Source organism: Podarcis cretensis (assembly GCF_951804945.1).
Source record: "Podarcis cretensis genome assembly, chromosome: 2".
Lineage (NCBI taxonomy): Eukaryota > Metazoa > Chordata > Lepidosauria > Squamata > Lacertidae > Podarcis > Podarcis cretensis.
Genome location: NC_137171.1, coordinates 42,465,213 through 42,481,956, shown reverse-complemented (window position 1 = coordinate 42,481,956; position 16,744 = coordinate 42,465,213). Strand labels below are relative to the sequence as shown.

Sequence of the window (16,744 nt, the reverse complement as noted above, 5' to 3'; positions counted from 1 at the left end):
ATAACGGGTACAATACATGGGTGACATAGCAAAAGCAATAAAAGGAAAACGTGAATTGAGAGACCAGCACAAAGAGCATACACAGTAAGCGGATGCATTTGTTAGCAGGTAGCATCTTTAACTCAATAATAATAATAATAATTTTATTGTTTGTACCCTGACTGGGTTGCCCCAGCCACTCTGGGTGACTTCCAACACACACACACACACACACACACACACACACACACATATATATATATATATATATATATATAACATAATAAAATGTTTTAAACATACAGGGCTGCCTTCAGATGCCTTCTAAAGCAGTGTTTCCCAACCTTGGGCCTCCAGCTGTTTTTGGACTACAATTCCCATCATCCCTTGCCACTGGTCTTGCTAGTCAGGGATGATGGGAGTTGTAGTTCAAAAACAGCTGGAGGCCCAAGGTTGGGAAACACTGTTCTAAAGGTTGTGTAGTTATTTATTACTCTACCAATCCTGCTCATATCAGTCAGCTTTTCCATTAGAGCAGTATCCCACACTTTGCACTACCAACCCAGCAGAGAAGGAAGTGTTCTGACACCAGTGTCTTGCTACTTCTAGTCTGCTGCCAAGAGAATAAAATCAAAAAAATATGAACAAGATTGCTCAATGTCTCAGGCCAAATTGAGCTAAAGAACAAATTTGAAATTCATGAAACTATGAGAGAGGATCATCACCAAGCTGGGCTTTTATTAGCTCCTTTGTCAACAGGACTCCCATCATTTAAAAGGTCTTTTCAGCTGATAAAGAACTTTTACTGCCCAAGTTTTAAAATATACCATTATTGCGTTGAAAGGAAGAGTAACAAAAATGGCAGTAGCAGTGACTGAGAAGATATCCAGTGTGAAGACCATTTCCCCCCTGTTTTTGAAGTGGTTGCATAAAATGGGTTGGGAAGAGTTTTCCGTTTCACTGGTGCTGTTTTCAAGAAAGGGAGAGCTCTGTAATACTCCTGATCTGTTTCAATTTCCATGGAGCGCCAGTAAATTTCATGGTCCCTTCTCATCATGTGAATCAGTTTGTTAAACTGGCAGGCATGGTAATAGCACTGCAAGTTAGGAAACCCTAAACCTCCAACCCATTGGACCTGTATACCTTTTGCCCTCATTGATGAAATCATCCAACATCTTTTGCCATTTAACAAGGATATTTCCATCAAGCCAAGCTGGTAGAACTTGAATAAGTATGTGACGCTAAGCTTTCCCCCACTGCTCCATGTCCTCCTTTAGCCATAATAGTGGGTTATAGCTGATGTCCTTTAGGCTGTTCAGATGTCAGTTGGGTAATATAACTTCTTCTTTTTTTGAGAGAGAAGGAAGGAAGGAAGGAAGGAAGGAAGGAAGGAAGGAAAGAAAGAAAGAAAGAAAGAAAGAAAGAAAGAAAGAAGGTGAAAGAGGGTTGATAACACACATACATGCAGTTCCCTTTCTAAAAAAGAGAAAGATTTGTTGCTTTCAGTAGACTTCATGGTTTTAATTCTCAAAATTATCGCCTGCGAGAGGTGTATACAGTGGTACCTCAGGTTACATACGCTTCAGGTTACAGACTCTGCTAACCCAGAAATATTACCTCGGGTTAAGAACTTTGCTTCAGGATGAGAACAGAAATCGTGCTCCGGTGGCGCGGCAGCAGCAGCAGGAGGCCCCATTAGCTAAAGTGGTACTTCAGATTAAGAACAGTTTCAGGTTAAGTATGGACCTCCGGAACGAATTAAGTACTTAACCCCAGGTACCACTGTATTACTTAATAGCAGGGCTTTGGAAAGGAAGCGAGAAGGCGGAGCAAGCCTTTGGTGCCTGTTATTAAAATGCATTCAAGATTAAACGGCTAAAAGTCAGCCTCGCATGGGCTGCGGACGCTTCGGAACCGACTCCAGGGGGCTGAAATGACTAGATCCGTCCCCAGCTGAAGCACATTCGCGCTTTCCCTCGCGTCGCCGTGTTTTTATCAGAAGTGGAAGAGGAGGGCGGAGCGCAAGGAGGCGGCGCGCCGTCCCCTCGCTCCTCCTCTCAGGAGGCGGCGGCGGAGCGGCGTCCTCCGTCCCCAAAGCAACAGCGGCTCCGCCCCGCAAACAGTGGCCGGTGGAAGTGCCGGCGGCCAGCATGGGGGGCGAGGAATCCGAGCCAGACTTCGAGAGCGCCCCCGAGACGGACCCCCGAGCTCGGCTGCTGGGGGCGCGCGTGGCCAGCAGCCTGCGCGTGGAGCCCGAGCGCTGGGAGCGTTGCGCGGGGAGCCCCGAAGCGCGCCCGCTGCTGCGCGCTTTCCTCGACGGCGACCCGGCCAAGCGGCTGCTGCTCGTCACGCCGGGCGCAGGGGGCCAGTTGGCGCTGGCCGACCGGCTGGCTCTGGCGCCCGGAACCGGTCGCTCTGGCAAGGGGGTCTTCCTGCTGCGCCTCGCTCCCGGGCCGCTGCTCTCCCCGCCGGCTCCCGGGCACCTCCTCTATGGGGACCTGTCCTCCGCGCCCCTGGAGCACCTCGCTGCCCTCGTGGAGGAGGTAGGGCTGCTCAAAGGGGCCGGGCGCTCTGGGGAGGGCGGAATTCGGGTCAGAGGTCTGGCATAAGGGGGTGGGCATTGCCCCCCCCACCTCGTAGCTGTAGCAGCAGCTGCATACTAGTTGTATGTCCAGCAGGTGAGTAGTTTCCCTTGCTGACGCCCCCCCTTTTTTGGTCTGTCAAGAAGCCGCTAAACTTAGGACCCTGACAGAAAAAAGGGGGGACAGGTGAGAAGGCAGCCTCCTTTTAGTGGCAAGACCCAGGGTAGCAGCTTTTTTTCTTAATAAAGAGGGGTACTCTCATTTTGATTCAAGAAAATCACCATTTTATAGTTCAAATAAATGGAGTAAATGGACAAAAGTACAAAGATTCACACAGTGTTTAAGGGTCTGCGCCCCCCCCCCCAGAAAAAAGTACTGAGTAGCAGCATGTAGTAAGAAGAGGGGTGGCCCTCTGAACAGGAGTGGGTTATATAACTCAGGGCCCTCAGGAGGGTCCCCGGTTTGGTCTCCAGCACCCTCTGTTAACAGGCTTTTAGAGAACCTGTCTGGGAAACAAGCCTCTACCCTTGCATTGGACTGGATGACCCTTGAGGTCCCGTCCAAATGTACAATTCTACAATCTATGGAGAGCTGTTGCCTGTGGAAGTGGACATTTTGCAGCTACCTGGATGACTGGGGTCAGGTTTGCTATTAAGGTAGCTTTGCGTGTTTATGCTACTGGTGCCTTCAACTTTTTGTAATAAACATTTTCATCATAATTTTCATCAGAGTGATGAACATTCATCATTCTCTTTTTATTATTGGTTTGCAAAGGGAGGGGGGAGTGCCAGGTGGGTGAGCAGCTAGCCAAAAAGCGCCTGGTTCCTTTTCTATCCCAGTCATGGTGAGTATTGGAGTGTCCCTTGCTGTCAGGTCCAGTATAATTTGAGTTTCCTGCTCCCACTTTAGCTCATTGGTCATCTGTTTTCCAAGCACTTCAGCTCCTGGGCTTGGACAGATGTTTGAAACTCATGCAATATAGGGTTCATCTTCACAAATTCTTCATAGAGAGAACTACACAGTGCCTTGTGTGGGGAAGAGAGAGAGGCAAGCATATAAACATAAAGAGTTGAAGGTAAAAAGAATCTGAATTAGTCTCTGTATATTAGCCCTGTGAGGGGACTCAGGGGAGGAAATTGTCATTATTATTTATAAATTTATCTACTGTTTAGTACCAACGTAACTAAATTAGGAGTTTACACAGTATACCAACCAGTTATGGAAACATTAAAATATAAACATTAAAATAAAAAATAGAACAATCACATTACGACAGTGCAGCATTGAAAAACTGGAGACCGCAGGTCACCGTCAATAAACATGGTGTGTTTACCTTTGGAAAGAGCTGCCTTTATTGATAGCAGTAATGTGGTGACTGACAGTACAATAGTAATGAAATAATTATAATAAACCTAGCCTGCACTTAAGAGGAGGTGATCCACTTTTATTCAGAAAGTTGCTGAGGAACAAGAATGCAAAACCCAAACCTGCAAAATGAGGAAATGCAAAATGAAGACATGGCACCCATCCAAATTTGTTTGTGAAAGGGAGAGGCCGTAACTAGCCATGGATCCCTAGAACCTCCAGTAAAATGATCTCTGCTGCCAGGTAATGGGAACAGCTTCTCCCTGGGTCTGGAGAACTACTACTAGTCTGAGTAATTGGGCATAGATGTGCCAGTGTGGTCTGACTTGGTGCAAGACAGATTCTCATGTCTGTAAGTGTACAAAGAGTTTGTTGCTCTGCCACTGGAACGATAGAAACAAATGGCAGTCTGAAAAATTCAGCCATTTTTAAAATAAAAAAATCGATCCCTTTATATTTGCAACAGGTTGGTAGCATGCCTTGGGAGTCCTTTGTAGGAATGACATACCTGCTTCTCAACATCGTTTTGTGTGTGTTTTGTTAGGTTATTTGTAAAAACATAGTTACAGCTCCTGTTACCTTAAAGAAATTGACCTTGAATAAAGGAAAGAGGTGAGAGATGCAGGAAACAAATTAAATGAAAGTAGATGAACTCCTAGCTTCCTGTTCTTTATGGATAAGTGCCTTATTTGCTACCAGACCTCTTTCCTTACAATGACGCACAGTGATGATCTGAGCTTCAGAGGTTTGAAGTGATTTCTAGGCTCTCTAAATTGAGCCTTTTTCTTTAGTTCAGGGAACATCAGAGCAACCGTCTCTCAAGGATTCAGGAATTAATATGGGACTTATAAAACTTACAAGTAAAACTTTTAAGTCCTGTTGTGATTGATGTAACCTAGCAAACCAGGGGCTCTGAATTTTTCTCTCTTTCTCAACCTTATCTGTCTTCTAGGTAGTGGTGCCACTCTTGGGGAACCAGAAAAACCATCCCAACTGGCCCCATGTGGTGTCACAGGATATCGTCCACCACATCTGCAATCTGAAAAGTAGTGTTTTTGTAGTTGTTGGACAAATTAAAGGCAAGACTTTGCTGCCGCTCCCTGCTGACCCTGAAAGAGACCCATATATAGATTCTGACAATGAGAAAACGTAAGTAGCAATATTGTAGTTATTGACATGAATGGTCATTTTTAATGTACTCTGATTGCAGTATTGCTTTTATTCTAGGCATTGTGTTATAAAGCAAAAACTGAGTTTTCATTAACAGCTGGTCTTTTTGCTGTAACTTAGCATAGCCTCCCCCTCCGCCCCCAATTTAAACCACAGTGTAGTTTTGCTTTGTGTTGGGTAGTTGTTTTTACTAGTTAGAATGAAGTTCTTTTTTGGTAAACGATGTTTGTCTTCAGTGCAATTTTGAACATTATGATTGTGTGTTTTCGTTGCCAGTATACCAGGTGCCAGCTAGTCTCTTACTAAAACTTTAGTACAGTGGTACCTTGGGTTACATACGCTTCAGGTTACAGACTCCGCTAACCCAGAAATAGTACCTCAGGTTAAGAACTTTGCTTCAGGATGAGAACAGAAATTGCACCGTAGCAGCGCGGCGGCAGCAGGAGGCCCCATTAGCTAAAGTGGTGCTTCAGGTTAAGAAGAGTTTCAGGTTAAGAATGGACCTCCGGAACAAATTAAGTACTTAACCCAAGGTACCACTGTATCTGTCATTTTTGCTTGATCTTTTGTTCAAAGCACTGTAGTATATATCTCCACCATTCCATATTAAGGCTTTGATAGTTATTGCTGGTAATAATGTGGTGCTGAATCAATTGTACTGAGGTGCTTTATGTAAAGCTTTTCACACTGTGTAGTTACTGTAATAGAAAGAAGTGTGGAAATGTATGGCACACCAGGAACAGAAATAATGTGGGTCAATAAAGTGAACCATAGATTATACCGTGATAAGCGTCCTATTGCTTCTTTGCAAGATAGAATTTCATGTTGTTTTTGTTTTTTAGATCTGCCTTTTTATCTACCACTGTCAGATGGGAGGTAAAACTAATCTGCTGATATGTTTGCTTTCTGTAGCACTGAACTCGTGGATAAATCTATTGTCCATGCAATTGAATCAGCTGTTATTGAATGGACCCACCAGATCCAGGGAGTTCTAAAGAGAGAGTCTTCAGAACCACTTTTGCAAGGCCAAGATCCCAGTCCAAAGGTGGAGCTGGATTTTTGGAAAAACAGGTACATTTATAGCTTCATTCTGCATTGAAGACGTAAGCAGAGTAGCGAGAGCTGCTTCTATAAGTGCGCAATTGCAGAACTTTGGTTTGAGCTTGACTCTAGTTGATGTGGAAACACCCACTGCTGTTGACGTCACTTGTACAACTGTTAACTTTCTGATTAGCACAAGAAATAGATTTCCGCCCTGGAAACTGTTTCGCCTAGGAATATCTTAAAAACTGGCAAATGCATAACCTGGATTTGCTGTAAGGGGGAGTATGTTGCCTGGATATTTGACATGAAATGTGTCTTTGCTCAGTGCCTTACCATTTTGTGTTTCTTGTAGATTTGAAGATCTTCAGTGCATTTACAGCCAGCTGAAAGCCAGAAGGGTTTTGACCATGATGGAGCTTCTTGACAGAGTGCAGAGCACCTACTTTCCAGCATTCAGGTCAATTTTCAGAGATGTAGAAGCAGGTGAGATTTTGAAAATTTGTGCTATAGTGTTTATTCACAGATCACTAACCTCTCCTGGTTGGCCTATGTGGAGACCAGCTTTTTCAGTTCTTGTCGAAATAGTGGATGTGACAGGGTAAAGGTTCAGTCATTTTATAAGGTTGCTTAGAGCTTTTGAAGGACTTTTAAAGACTTTAAAATGAGTTTAATGTGCACTGTAATTCAGAAATATACATGCTTGAAAGTAAGCCCAGTTGAATTAAACCCAAATTGTTTCCACAGAACTGTATTTAAGATCTCCTGAGTAATGTACAGCACCTTTCCCTAACTTCTCTTGTGTGAAACTTTTCTTTTTCTTTCAAAATCACAGCTTTGGTTGAGGCCCACAATATAAATGTGCACCTAAAGCCCCTAGAGCGCCCTCTAGAGGAAATAGAAAATGTGGAATTCAACGAGCTGAAGCCATTACTAAACCGAGTGCTTCATGTGGTGTGCTTAATCTGGGCCACGTCCAAATATTACAGCACACCTGCAAGGATAATTGTGCTGCTTCAGGAAACCTGCAGTCTCCTCATTCAGCAGGTAGGCCATGTAGTGGTTCTTCTCACCCCCTGCAAAATGGAGAAAATATACTGCTGTTCCACGCAGACACAGTATGAGGGCTCCAATAATGCTTTGGGGTCTACAGGTTGCAACACTCACTTTGTCACTGTAAAGCTTCAGCCCTTGCGTTTCGGTTGCCCTCAATGGGCATGTGTACCTCCCACAGTTGTCATTCCAGTGCAGTGGTAAGTGAGAGGAGAGGTACCTTGACAATGAGGAGTACTGTGGTGTGATGAGAGGACCTCATGTTAAACTGCCCTGGATATGCATAGAGACTTTTTAAGTGGAGCAGCAAAATGGAAATCTAGAGAGATGCCCTGTTTCTCTGAAAATCTCAGCAAGTGCTGGAGGTTTAAATATAGGAATGCTGCCTTTTCTTTAGAAGACACTTTGGCAGTGTTTTGCTTTTGTAGGAAATGTTATAAAAGAGGCACATGTCCCTTACTCTTCCCAGTGACAGATATGTGGACAGTTATGCCTCCTTCCATTGTGTTGTATACCAATCCCAATGAACCATTGTCAGTTTTCCAAATGACCAATTTAAGTTAGGATTAGGCCTCTTATGTTGAATACTCTGTCTTTCTTTGCCTGTTTCATCTTCTCTTCCTTTTTTAAAAAACAAGCAAACCATACCACTGAAATGACAAGATTTGTTGCTCTTCTCTGTCTACCTAGGCTAGGACTTACCTCAATGCAGAAGATCTGCTTAAAGCGGAAACTGAAGAAAGTCTGGGCAAAGTGCAGACAACTTTTGATATTTTCAACTATTTCAAGCAGACCTTTGAGGAAAGAAGAGACAATCTCAGCACTTACTTTCAGCCAGGCCTAGAGGCAAAGGAGTGGGATTTCCCTTCTATAATGGTTTTCGCACGATTGGATAATTTTCTAGAGAGGCTCCACATGGTAAATGTAAGTATCATGGAATATTACAAATGTTGACGTATAGAGAGAACAATTTATATAATGTCAGAAATAACTTACTGTAATTCATCTCCCTCCCTTGACTCTTTGCTTCCAGGGGGTCAGGATTCCTGGTGTCTAGGGAATTTAGCTTGGGAAGACATGGGTTCAACACCCCATTCAGTCATGGAGTTTGCATGATTGATCAAGCCATTGCTTTTCAGCCTTTTCTGTATTGCAGGGTTGTAAATGGGATAAACCTTATATAGGCTACCTCAAGCTCCTTTGAAGAAAGGTGGGACACAAATGTGGTAAATAAATAATACTACTGTTTAATATGTGGTTGAATTTTTTACCCAAGGAGTTCCTGAATTCTCAGGCATCTGCCTCACCAATGCAGATTTATGCCACAGGAGATCTGCAAAAGCTGTCAGGATTTCTGAGCAAGAGCTGACGGCGATGCTCTTGATGCATAGGCTTCCTCACCCTTCAAGTTACCTTTTGGTTATCTTCTTCCTCATCCTTGAAGGTTACACTGATAAAATGGAGCTAGATACAGATTAAAAGATCCCCAGAGCAGCCCAATGCTGTGTGTATTTATAGGGCATGCCTCCCACACTTAATCAGAATCTGCTTTGTTCTTACAATGGCATCTTGTTCTACAGCTTTTACACTGGCTGTTTTGTTTTTTAGGCAAGACCCAATTTCTCAGGCTCAGATTCTCTTTTTTCAAATATAACATGGAAATTGCCCCTTTCCTTGCTCAGGTATTAAGACCTCCCCCAACAACAACAACAACAACAAAATCGCAGTAGTCATGTGCCAACTTCTTAAATAATTGTAGTTAACTCTGATCTATAATATATGTGTACAAAACAGACATTTCCAGGGTATGAAGAATTGGGTGTAGAGAGACAATAGTGGTACAGTGGTACCTCGAGTTAAGAACTTAATTCATTCTGGAGGTCCGTTCTTAACCTGAAACTGTTCTTAACCTGAAGCACCACTTTAGCTAATGGGGCCTCCTGCTGCTGCCGCGCTGCTACGGTGCGATTTCTGTTCTCATCCTGAAGCAAAGTTCTTAACCCGAGATACTATTTCTGGGTTAGCCAAGTCTGTAACCTGAAGCGTTTGTAACCCGAGGTACCACTGTATGTCGCTAATGGCATTTATGGCATAAGGACAGTTAGAATATAACAGTTAGATCTAGAGATGTTCAACAGAAGTCCTTCTGCTCATTTTCACCACTTTCTTCTTGCCCCTCCACCCCCCCATCCTAAACCTTTATTTATAGTCCTCTGACTTTTTTTGAGGTAAGCGTTGGCACAATGAGAGGTCAAGAAACCCCCATTGCATGAGCAGACTTTTGCTTACTCAAGTCTGAATAAAGCACAATGTTCCATTTGTGTGGTTTTAGAACAAGAGAACTTTTCTGTAGGTCTCAACATTGTCAGCTGTTAAGAAGAGTGAAATATATGCTGGACAATATAGTCTCAAAAGAAGCAAATGCTGATCTGCTGCCCATCAGATCTGAGAAGTCAATGTGCTGTACATCACATGGGGAAGCCTTGTCAAATTGCATATAATCTGATGCTAAACCAGCATTCACTCTCCACCCACCCCAATTTAGTTGGTCAGCCATGTAGACTGCTAGAGGTTAGCACAATTGTGTGGGACATGCAGGGATATGATGCACTGAATCAGCACATGTGGAATGTGACAGAAAGCCTAATTCTGACCTGTTGCTCACAGATGTGGTATATGTGGGGTATTCTATATCTCTTTGGCTTTACACGGGCTCCTGAATCTCCCTGTAAAATGTAAAGAAGAATTCCTGGCTAACAATTTCCTCAGATTATACAACTTTTGTATGTAAGCATTTTGGCTGCAATTTGTTTTCCACTTGTCAGATTTTCCATTAGTTTCAAATGGCCACCACACCACGGGATTTCACAGGTTAAGAAGATTTTTGGTTGGCTGCAATAAAAGCGAGTTTTTCATTCCTTTCCTACCCCAAACTGAAAGACTTCAGAAGCATAATATAGGCGGCTGACACATGCTCCAGTTCCCTTGAAAAATGGCTTCAATTAGATTTTTTTTTGGTCTCTTCTTGTCTTAAAGCACAGAATCTCAGTTGAATGCAAAGTAGTATAGATTTGAGGGGAGGCCTGCTGCATTTTTATACACCCCTTTAATTAACCTTGCAGAAAGCACAGCAATAATCAATGCCTCTTTAAAGCCATATTGATATTTACCAATAAGTCTTGCTAGGAAGTAAGCTAAATGATTGTAGCCTAGGCAGGAGCTGATCTAATGAGAGAAAGGCAAACAGAGATGTTAGCGATTTGTAATTCATTGAGTTTAATGCCCCTACCTGCCCCACACCAACACTATCTCAACAACAGTCTTAGTCACTTAACTATTTAAAAATATGTATATATAAGTTATATATGTCTTAAGTTGAGGGATGATAATGAAGGTGGCATGGCTAGCCTTGATCTATAACAGTATGAAAAATAAACTATAACTTCTCTTTGTCTTGGGCACCCGTGTGAGGCAGTCATGGGTCTAGCCTGGCCTAGTCCACTTGTTGGGAAGCAGTTCCATAATCTGTTGTGGGTAATAACTGTTAATTATCCCAATTTGTAGGACCTTCTGGTGACTGCGTTGGACATAGAGAAATTGGAGAAGCTCGAATTCAGTGGCATAAAAGGGAAATCTCTAAGCCAGCAAGTTCTGAGCATGTATGAAGAGTTCCAAGAGGCTTACAAAGTGTTTTCCGATCGTACATATGACTGCTTGGATGTGGCCAACATGGTAGGTGGTTCTGGATTCCATAATAACTCAACTCATGTTCATGCTGAATGTTTATACCAAAAAAGGATTTTACGAGCTTAACACTGAAGAGTCTGGTATTTGGGGGAGAGTTGTTTCCAGAAACTGCTGCATCAACTGTGACATGAATTCATTGGCTTGTTGTTTGGTTCTGTTAGGAATTTGAAGATGATGTGTATGACTTCAAGGAGAAAGTGGAAGATATGGATCGGAGGCTAGGGAATGCTTTTGCCCAGGCCTTCGATGATGCAGCTAGCATAGAGCACGCATTCAAGGTTTGTATTTGTTGTACTAGGACAATGCAGTGTGTAGTGAATGTGCCCTATTTTTCTATACACAAAGCTTTTCTTTTCTTACAAATGCCCTGAAAAGTTGCCAGTTAATGGTATTTTATATCTTCCTACCACTTTTAAGATGTTAGTTGCATTCCATTAATCATGTGAATAGGCTTTTCAGTTGGTGACCTTCAGAGCTGTATAGCTCCATAGGTTCAAACTGCAGTTGCTGAGCATTCAGAGAGAGATTATAAAACTAAACAATTTTACTTTGATAATAATAAAAAGGAAAAATCCAACAAATATATGGCCATGTAAAAAGTTGCATGTATTTTCTATGTTTCCGTGTACTCTGGCTTCTGTCATGGTGTTCCGTTGCGCCAGAAGCAGTTTAGTCCTGCTGGCCACATGACCCGGAAAGCTGTCTGTGGACAAACGCCAGCTCCCTCGGCCTGAAGAGAGATGAGCGCCACAACCCTGTATTCGCCTTTGACTGGACTTAGCCATCCAGGGGTCCTTTACCTTTACCTTATCTGCATTCACTAAGCACACAGTGCTGGCTCTTTTTTTGGTTCTAGATGCTGCTCCAAAGGATGCTGCAAAGGGTGGGAGAGCCACAATGATTTGGAGGCCTGAAGCCACCTTTTAGCCTGGATTTCTTAGTTCCAAGTTGTGATAAAATGATTTGTGGCCACAGTTTTATCTGGTGAAGGAAATTTACCAGATAGGTTAAAACCTCAAATTGCTAGATCTCAGAGAGCAGGAGTTGCCTCCCTCACTTCCCCATCCTTGTTCCTCCACTATTTAATGAAAGGCTAGTAGCATTCATTTGCCCAGCAAGAGGTCAGAGAGTTAGGACCGGCTTGTTAAAGCTGGGTGAAGTGGGAGATGCAGAACATTTAGTTAGAAAGGAAAAGAACAATAAAAACATAGGGAGATGGGAGGCGGAAGCAGTCTTTGGTAATAATTGTAGTGAAGGGATGTGTTTGCTTCAGAAATAAAAATAATAAAATGTGGGGGAAATAATGAATGAACCTATTCCTGTCTTTTGGGGATGGGAAATACATCATTGGAATAATTTTATCAACTGATTTCAACCATTACAATGTGTAACTGATATCAAACATGGCTTATGATTAAAACCTGTTTTGTACATTCATCAGATAGATTGGTGAACTGCAGTAACTAGGTGGGTCATTGAAGAAATATGTGGGTGTTGAAAAGGGTTGTTGGTCTTGTTTGGACCCAGGGAATGTACACAACGTCACAGATATTTCCCATTTCTTTCTGTATGGTAGCTGATAGACATATTTGGGAGTCTATTGGAACGGCCATTGATAGCAGCAGATGCCTATGCTAAATATCATCTTCTCATCACAATGTTCGACAGAGACCTGGACGATGCTAAACTGATCTACCTGAAACATATTCAGGAGGAGTTGGAACTAGGTATTTGTTAGCAACTTCAGAATGGCTTTATGCTCAGTTAATGAGATGCCTTTAGAAAGCAAGGAAGTGTACAATTATTTTAAGCAGCTTTTTAATAAAAAAGCTCATAATTGATATTGCAAATCTTGGTTTAAGTAGGATAGACTTCTTCATATTTTTTAAAAAATGTAATTAATTAATTAATTAATTAATTAATGCAATATTGCTGTGCAAATTACAGCCTATTAGGTCATTTTGTTACAATACCTACCTACAAGCCTTTCCAGAACTTGAGAAAGGAGAGCTTTCTGTGCCCCCTTACCTCTACAATATTAAACTTTAAAGCATGGGTCGGCAAACTAAGGTCCGTGGGCTGGATCAGGCCCAATTGCTTTCCGGATCCGGCTCGCGGACGGTCCGGGAATCGCCACGTGGATTGCTAGCTCGTTCGTTCTTTCCCTCTCCCTCCCTCTTCCTTACATGGCAGTGGCGGAGGCAGTGCCTCCTCCCTCCCTCCCCTGGCTTCTCCCCACCCTGCCTAGAGGAGGAAGTAGGCTGGGCTTTGTTGGTGCCAGCAGCAGCAGCGCTCAAGCGGCCGCCATTTTAAGCAGCCCCTCTCTGAAGCCCTTTCACGCGCCGCTCATCGTCCTGCCGCCAGCCCCTGCTGCTCACAACACACAGGTAAGCAGTCACCGGGGCTCATGGTGCTCTTGCATCATTCCCCTCCCCCCAAAATATAGTCTGCCCCCCCAAAGGTCTGAGGGACAGTGGACTGGCCCCCTACTGAAAAAGTTTGCTGAGCCCTGCTTTAAAGCCTCATGGTTGATGTGTCATTCAGTCCTGTCAGAGAGGCAGAAACAGACACCGGACCTGAGAAGGGGCCACCATATTATCTATCACAAATGCTTTTTTGGGATACTGGCCCATTTCCTCTCTGCTAGTCAACATACTTCTTCACACAGTGCATAAATAGACAATGGAAATTCCTCCTGCAGGAGGAAGTGATGACCACTACCTTGGATGGATTTATAAGACTATTCGACAAATTCATGGATGATAACGCCATATCAGTGGCTACTAGCCACAGTGGCTGTGCTCCACCTCCACTGCCAGAGGCACTATGCTTCTGAATTTCTGGGAGTCGCAAGCGGACAGAACATTGTTGCACTCAGGTCCTACTTGAATGCTCTCCACAGGCACCTGGCTGACCAGTGTGAGAACAGGATGCTGGTCTAGATGGTTCATTGGCCTGATCTAGCAGATTCTTCTTATGTCATGTGACTGTCCACCTCTATTGAAGCTTCTGCATATGGAGTGGAAAAGAGATTGGAATTCTTATTAACCTTTTTCTCTGTACTTGTGTCCTGAGCAGAATGTGAAGGAGCTGAGCTGCTAGAGATAGTTTGTGCTGGAGACTGTTCTCTTCCAAGCCCTAGGAAGAAAAAAACCATTGTATGCAAAAACATAGCATGTTGGGAGGCTAAAATCCTTCTTATTAGTAGGCTTTCTTTGTGCAGAGAAGTTTTCCCCTCTCCCACTCAGTGTGAGAGCATTCAAAAATTGAGTTGCTTGCAGGCTGACCTAGTACAACCCAGGAGGGGTATTTTGCATATTTTTTGGTTGGCTGTTTTACATCAGAGAATCTCTGTTGCTGGGTCCATGCAGTACACTGGTTCATGCTTCTCACTTTGGGATGAATTTGTTTTTCTCAGGTTATCCTACAGTGCACAGGAATATGCCATTGGTTGCTGGAGGAATTCGCTGGGCCCAAGAATTAAAAGACAGGATCCAGATCCCATTTAGTAATTTCAGGCATGTCACCCACCTGTGAGTATCTTTATTTCATTTAAGGCAGGGGTGGGGAACCTCTGATCTGTGCGCCTAATTAAGCCTGCTAGGCTATTTCAGCTAAGCTGTGCCTACCTTCTGTACACCTGATGTCATACATGTCAGCTGTGGGGCAGGTAAAGGTGGGACTTGGACAAAAGGGGCTTTGTAGGCCCTGCTAGTCACCAGTGCCTGCAAAGCCCCATCACAAGCACCGATAATCAACTGATGTCATTGTGATATTAGGTGATTGACGGGTGGGCAACCCTACCCATGTGTCAAACTTGGCCTGTTGGGGGGTAAGAAGATAAGGATTTGGCCAGTCGGTAGTTCTCTACCACTGATAGAAGCATTTTATTTTTTTCATTGGCTCCTGTGAATCAGTGGGCTGCCTTGTTTTCTGTATTACAGAGATGTTGGGGCTTAAAGGAAAATTGAGAAGGTTGTCTCCATGGCCTTAACGTCACAAGCTAAGCTTGAAAATTGTTTCTTGGCTTGTCCTAATTTTATGTTTTGACATCAGTAATCCTAGCAAGGCTGTGTAAGATGCAAGCAGGCTTTTCATAGACAATGGATTGCTGAGAGAGTCAAAAGTCTGAAGAAGACATTGCACAGTGGTTTCTAGGGATGAACTGGGATATCTTTAGCTTTCATAAGGCAGGCAAAGCGGTAACTTGCAGAGCTTTTGCATTTAGATAAAATCTTGCATAATTCCTAAAGGACAATCTAATCTTGCTAGGCAGAACTAGGTCTAGGATACCACAGACAGAGTGTAAAGAATAGATGCCCAGTGCACAGTCATAGGTCACAGTAGGAAGAATCATGCAGTACCGCTGTTTTGCAAAGAGTCCACTGGTAAAAATTCAGCTGATAAAGCAGGCAGGATAGAAGGAAGAATAAATGGAATAAAAGATGTGTGTGTGTGTTTGTATGCTTATATCCTGCCTAAGGAATTAAGTGCAGCATATTTTGAATTTCCAGATACTATCATTCAAATACTGGTGGTTAGGTCCAGTCCTGATCCGTCTATAAGCCCCTTTAGATTACCGTAGTCTGTGGCCTGCTCTGGTTGGTGAATGGAACCAGAATGGAAAAGGCAGAAACAAGGAAGCTGACATGAGATGAAATGTTACAACTAGTCCTGGAGCCAAAGTGAGCAGAGTTCACCTAATAAGCCCTGCCAGTGGAAGACCTGTGGAAGGACTTGTACTTGCTCAATGGAGAGTTTGCCCCCCTCTCTTCCCCCATGTGTGACCCCTGAAACTGGCCCCAAAGGTGATGGGAGCACCCCCACAACAGCATAGGGGAGAGGGGGGAAATGCTTGCACAGACAGAACAATTGCCTTCATAGAATATTGACTTCTGTCCAAGATGCTTAGATGAGGTAACGGTGAGAACAGGATTTTATATGCTTTGAAATAGCTGGTTGGCTGGTTGTGAGAAAACTATTTTCTATTTACGGCATTTCCTTGTACTTTCTCTTCTCTTCTTCCCGTATGGGAGGACCAGCCTATTTCAGCTAACATATAGTAAGTCTACAGCTGTGTTCACGTCTTGTGACGTTTGGCATCTAAGTATACATACACACACCTGATCACTTATAGCTTCAGGTCAATTTCAATTGTTAATTGCTGAGGGAGCCAGTTTTTGGTGAAAGATGGCTCCAAACAAACATGGTCTTTAAAACCAGACGATAAATAAAAATGAGGGCCGCTATTCAGGTCTCTGTGAATTACAGAGAAAGGAAGTTGTGCTTTGAGAAACAGGAGAAAAATTGATAGGTCAGACAGAAAAAATATTTGACAGGAAAGGTATATGTATATAATTTGGCATTTCAGGGCTTTCAGACTAGAATGTGATATGCACTTTTTAAAAAGCTGCTTAAAAACAAGAGAATAATATTAACATGCATATAATGTCTATTACACCACATAGTCTTAATATTTATTTTGATGTTTCTTTTTGGCAGTTGCCTGGACTCTGCTGAAGGCAAAAGAATGGTGCAGAAGTATGAAGATCTGATGGAGATGCTAGAAAAGTAAGCCTGTTTGTTTAGCAGGGGTCAGTAAACTTATTCAGCAGGGGACTGGCCCACTGTCCCTCAGAGCTTGTAGGGGGTCGGATTATATTTTGGGGGAAAAAGAAGAAGAACGAATTCCTATGCCCCACAAATAACCCAGAGATGCATTTTAATTAAAAGCACACATTCTACTCATGTAAAAACACCAGGCAGGCCCCACAAATAACCCAGAGATGCATTTTGAATAAAAGGAC

The 16,744-nt window shown here is 43.2% G+C and overlaps 1 protein-coding gene across 1 annotated transcript in view; it reads left to right on the top strand.

Moving 5' to 3' along the window:
* Positions 1 to 2,129: 2,129 nt before the first annotated feature.
* The window catches only part of DNAH9 (dynein axonemal heavy chain 9), a gene marked incomplete at its 5' end in the record, with an annotated part of 193,458 nt that continues 178,843 nt past the window's right edge, over positions 2,130 to 16,744 (top strand). The window contains 11 exons of the mRNA XM_079965835.1: positions 2,130 to 2,522; positions 4,879 to 5,075; positions 6,009 to 6,167; positions 6,493 to 6,623; positions 6,973 to 7,184; positions 7,881 to 8,114; positions 10,755 to 10,922; positions 11,099 to 11,215; positions 12,514 to 12,664; positions 14,356 to 14,470; positions 16,440 to 16,508. Of these exons, the coding sequence (XP_079821961.1) occupies positions 2,130 to 2,522; positions 4,879 to 5,075; positions 6,009 to 6,167; positions 6,493 to 6,623; positions 6,973 to 7,184; positions 7,881 to 8,114; positions 10,755 to 10,922; positions 11,099 to 11,215; positions 12,514 to 12,664; positions 14,356 to 14,470; positions 16,440 to 16,508 (1,946 nt within the window). The remainder of the gene's footprint in view (positions 2,523 to 4,878; positions 5,076 to 6,008; positions 6,168 to 6,492; positions 6,624 to 6,972; positions 7,185 to 7,880; positions 8,115 to 10,754; positions 10,923 to 11,098; positions 11,216 to 12,513; positions 12,665 to 14,355; positions 14,471 to 16,439; positions 16,509 to 16,744) is intronic.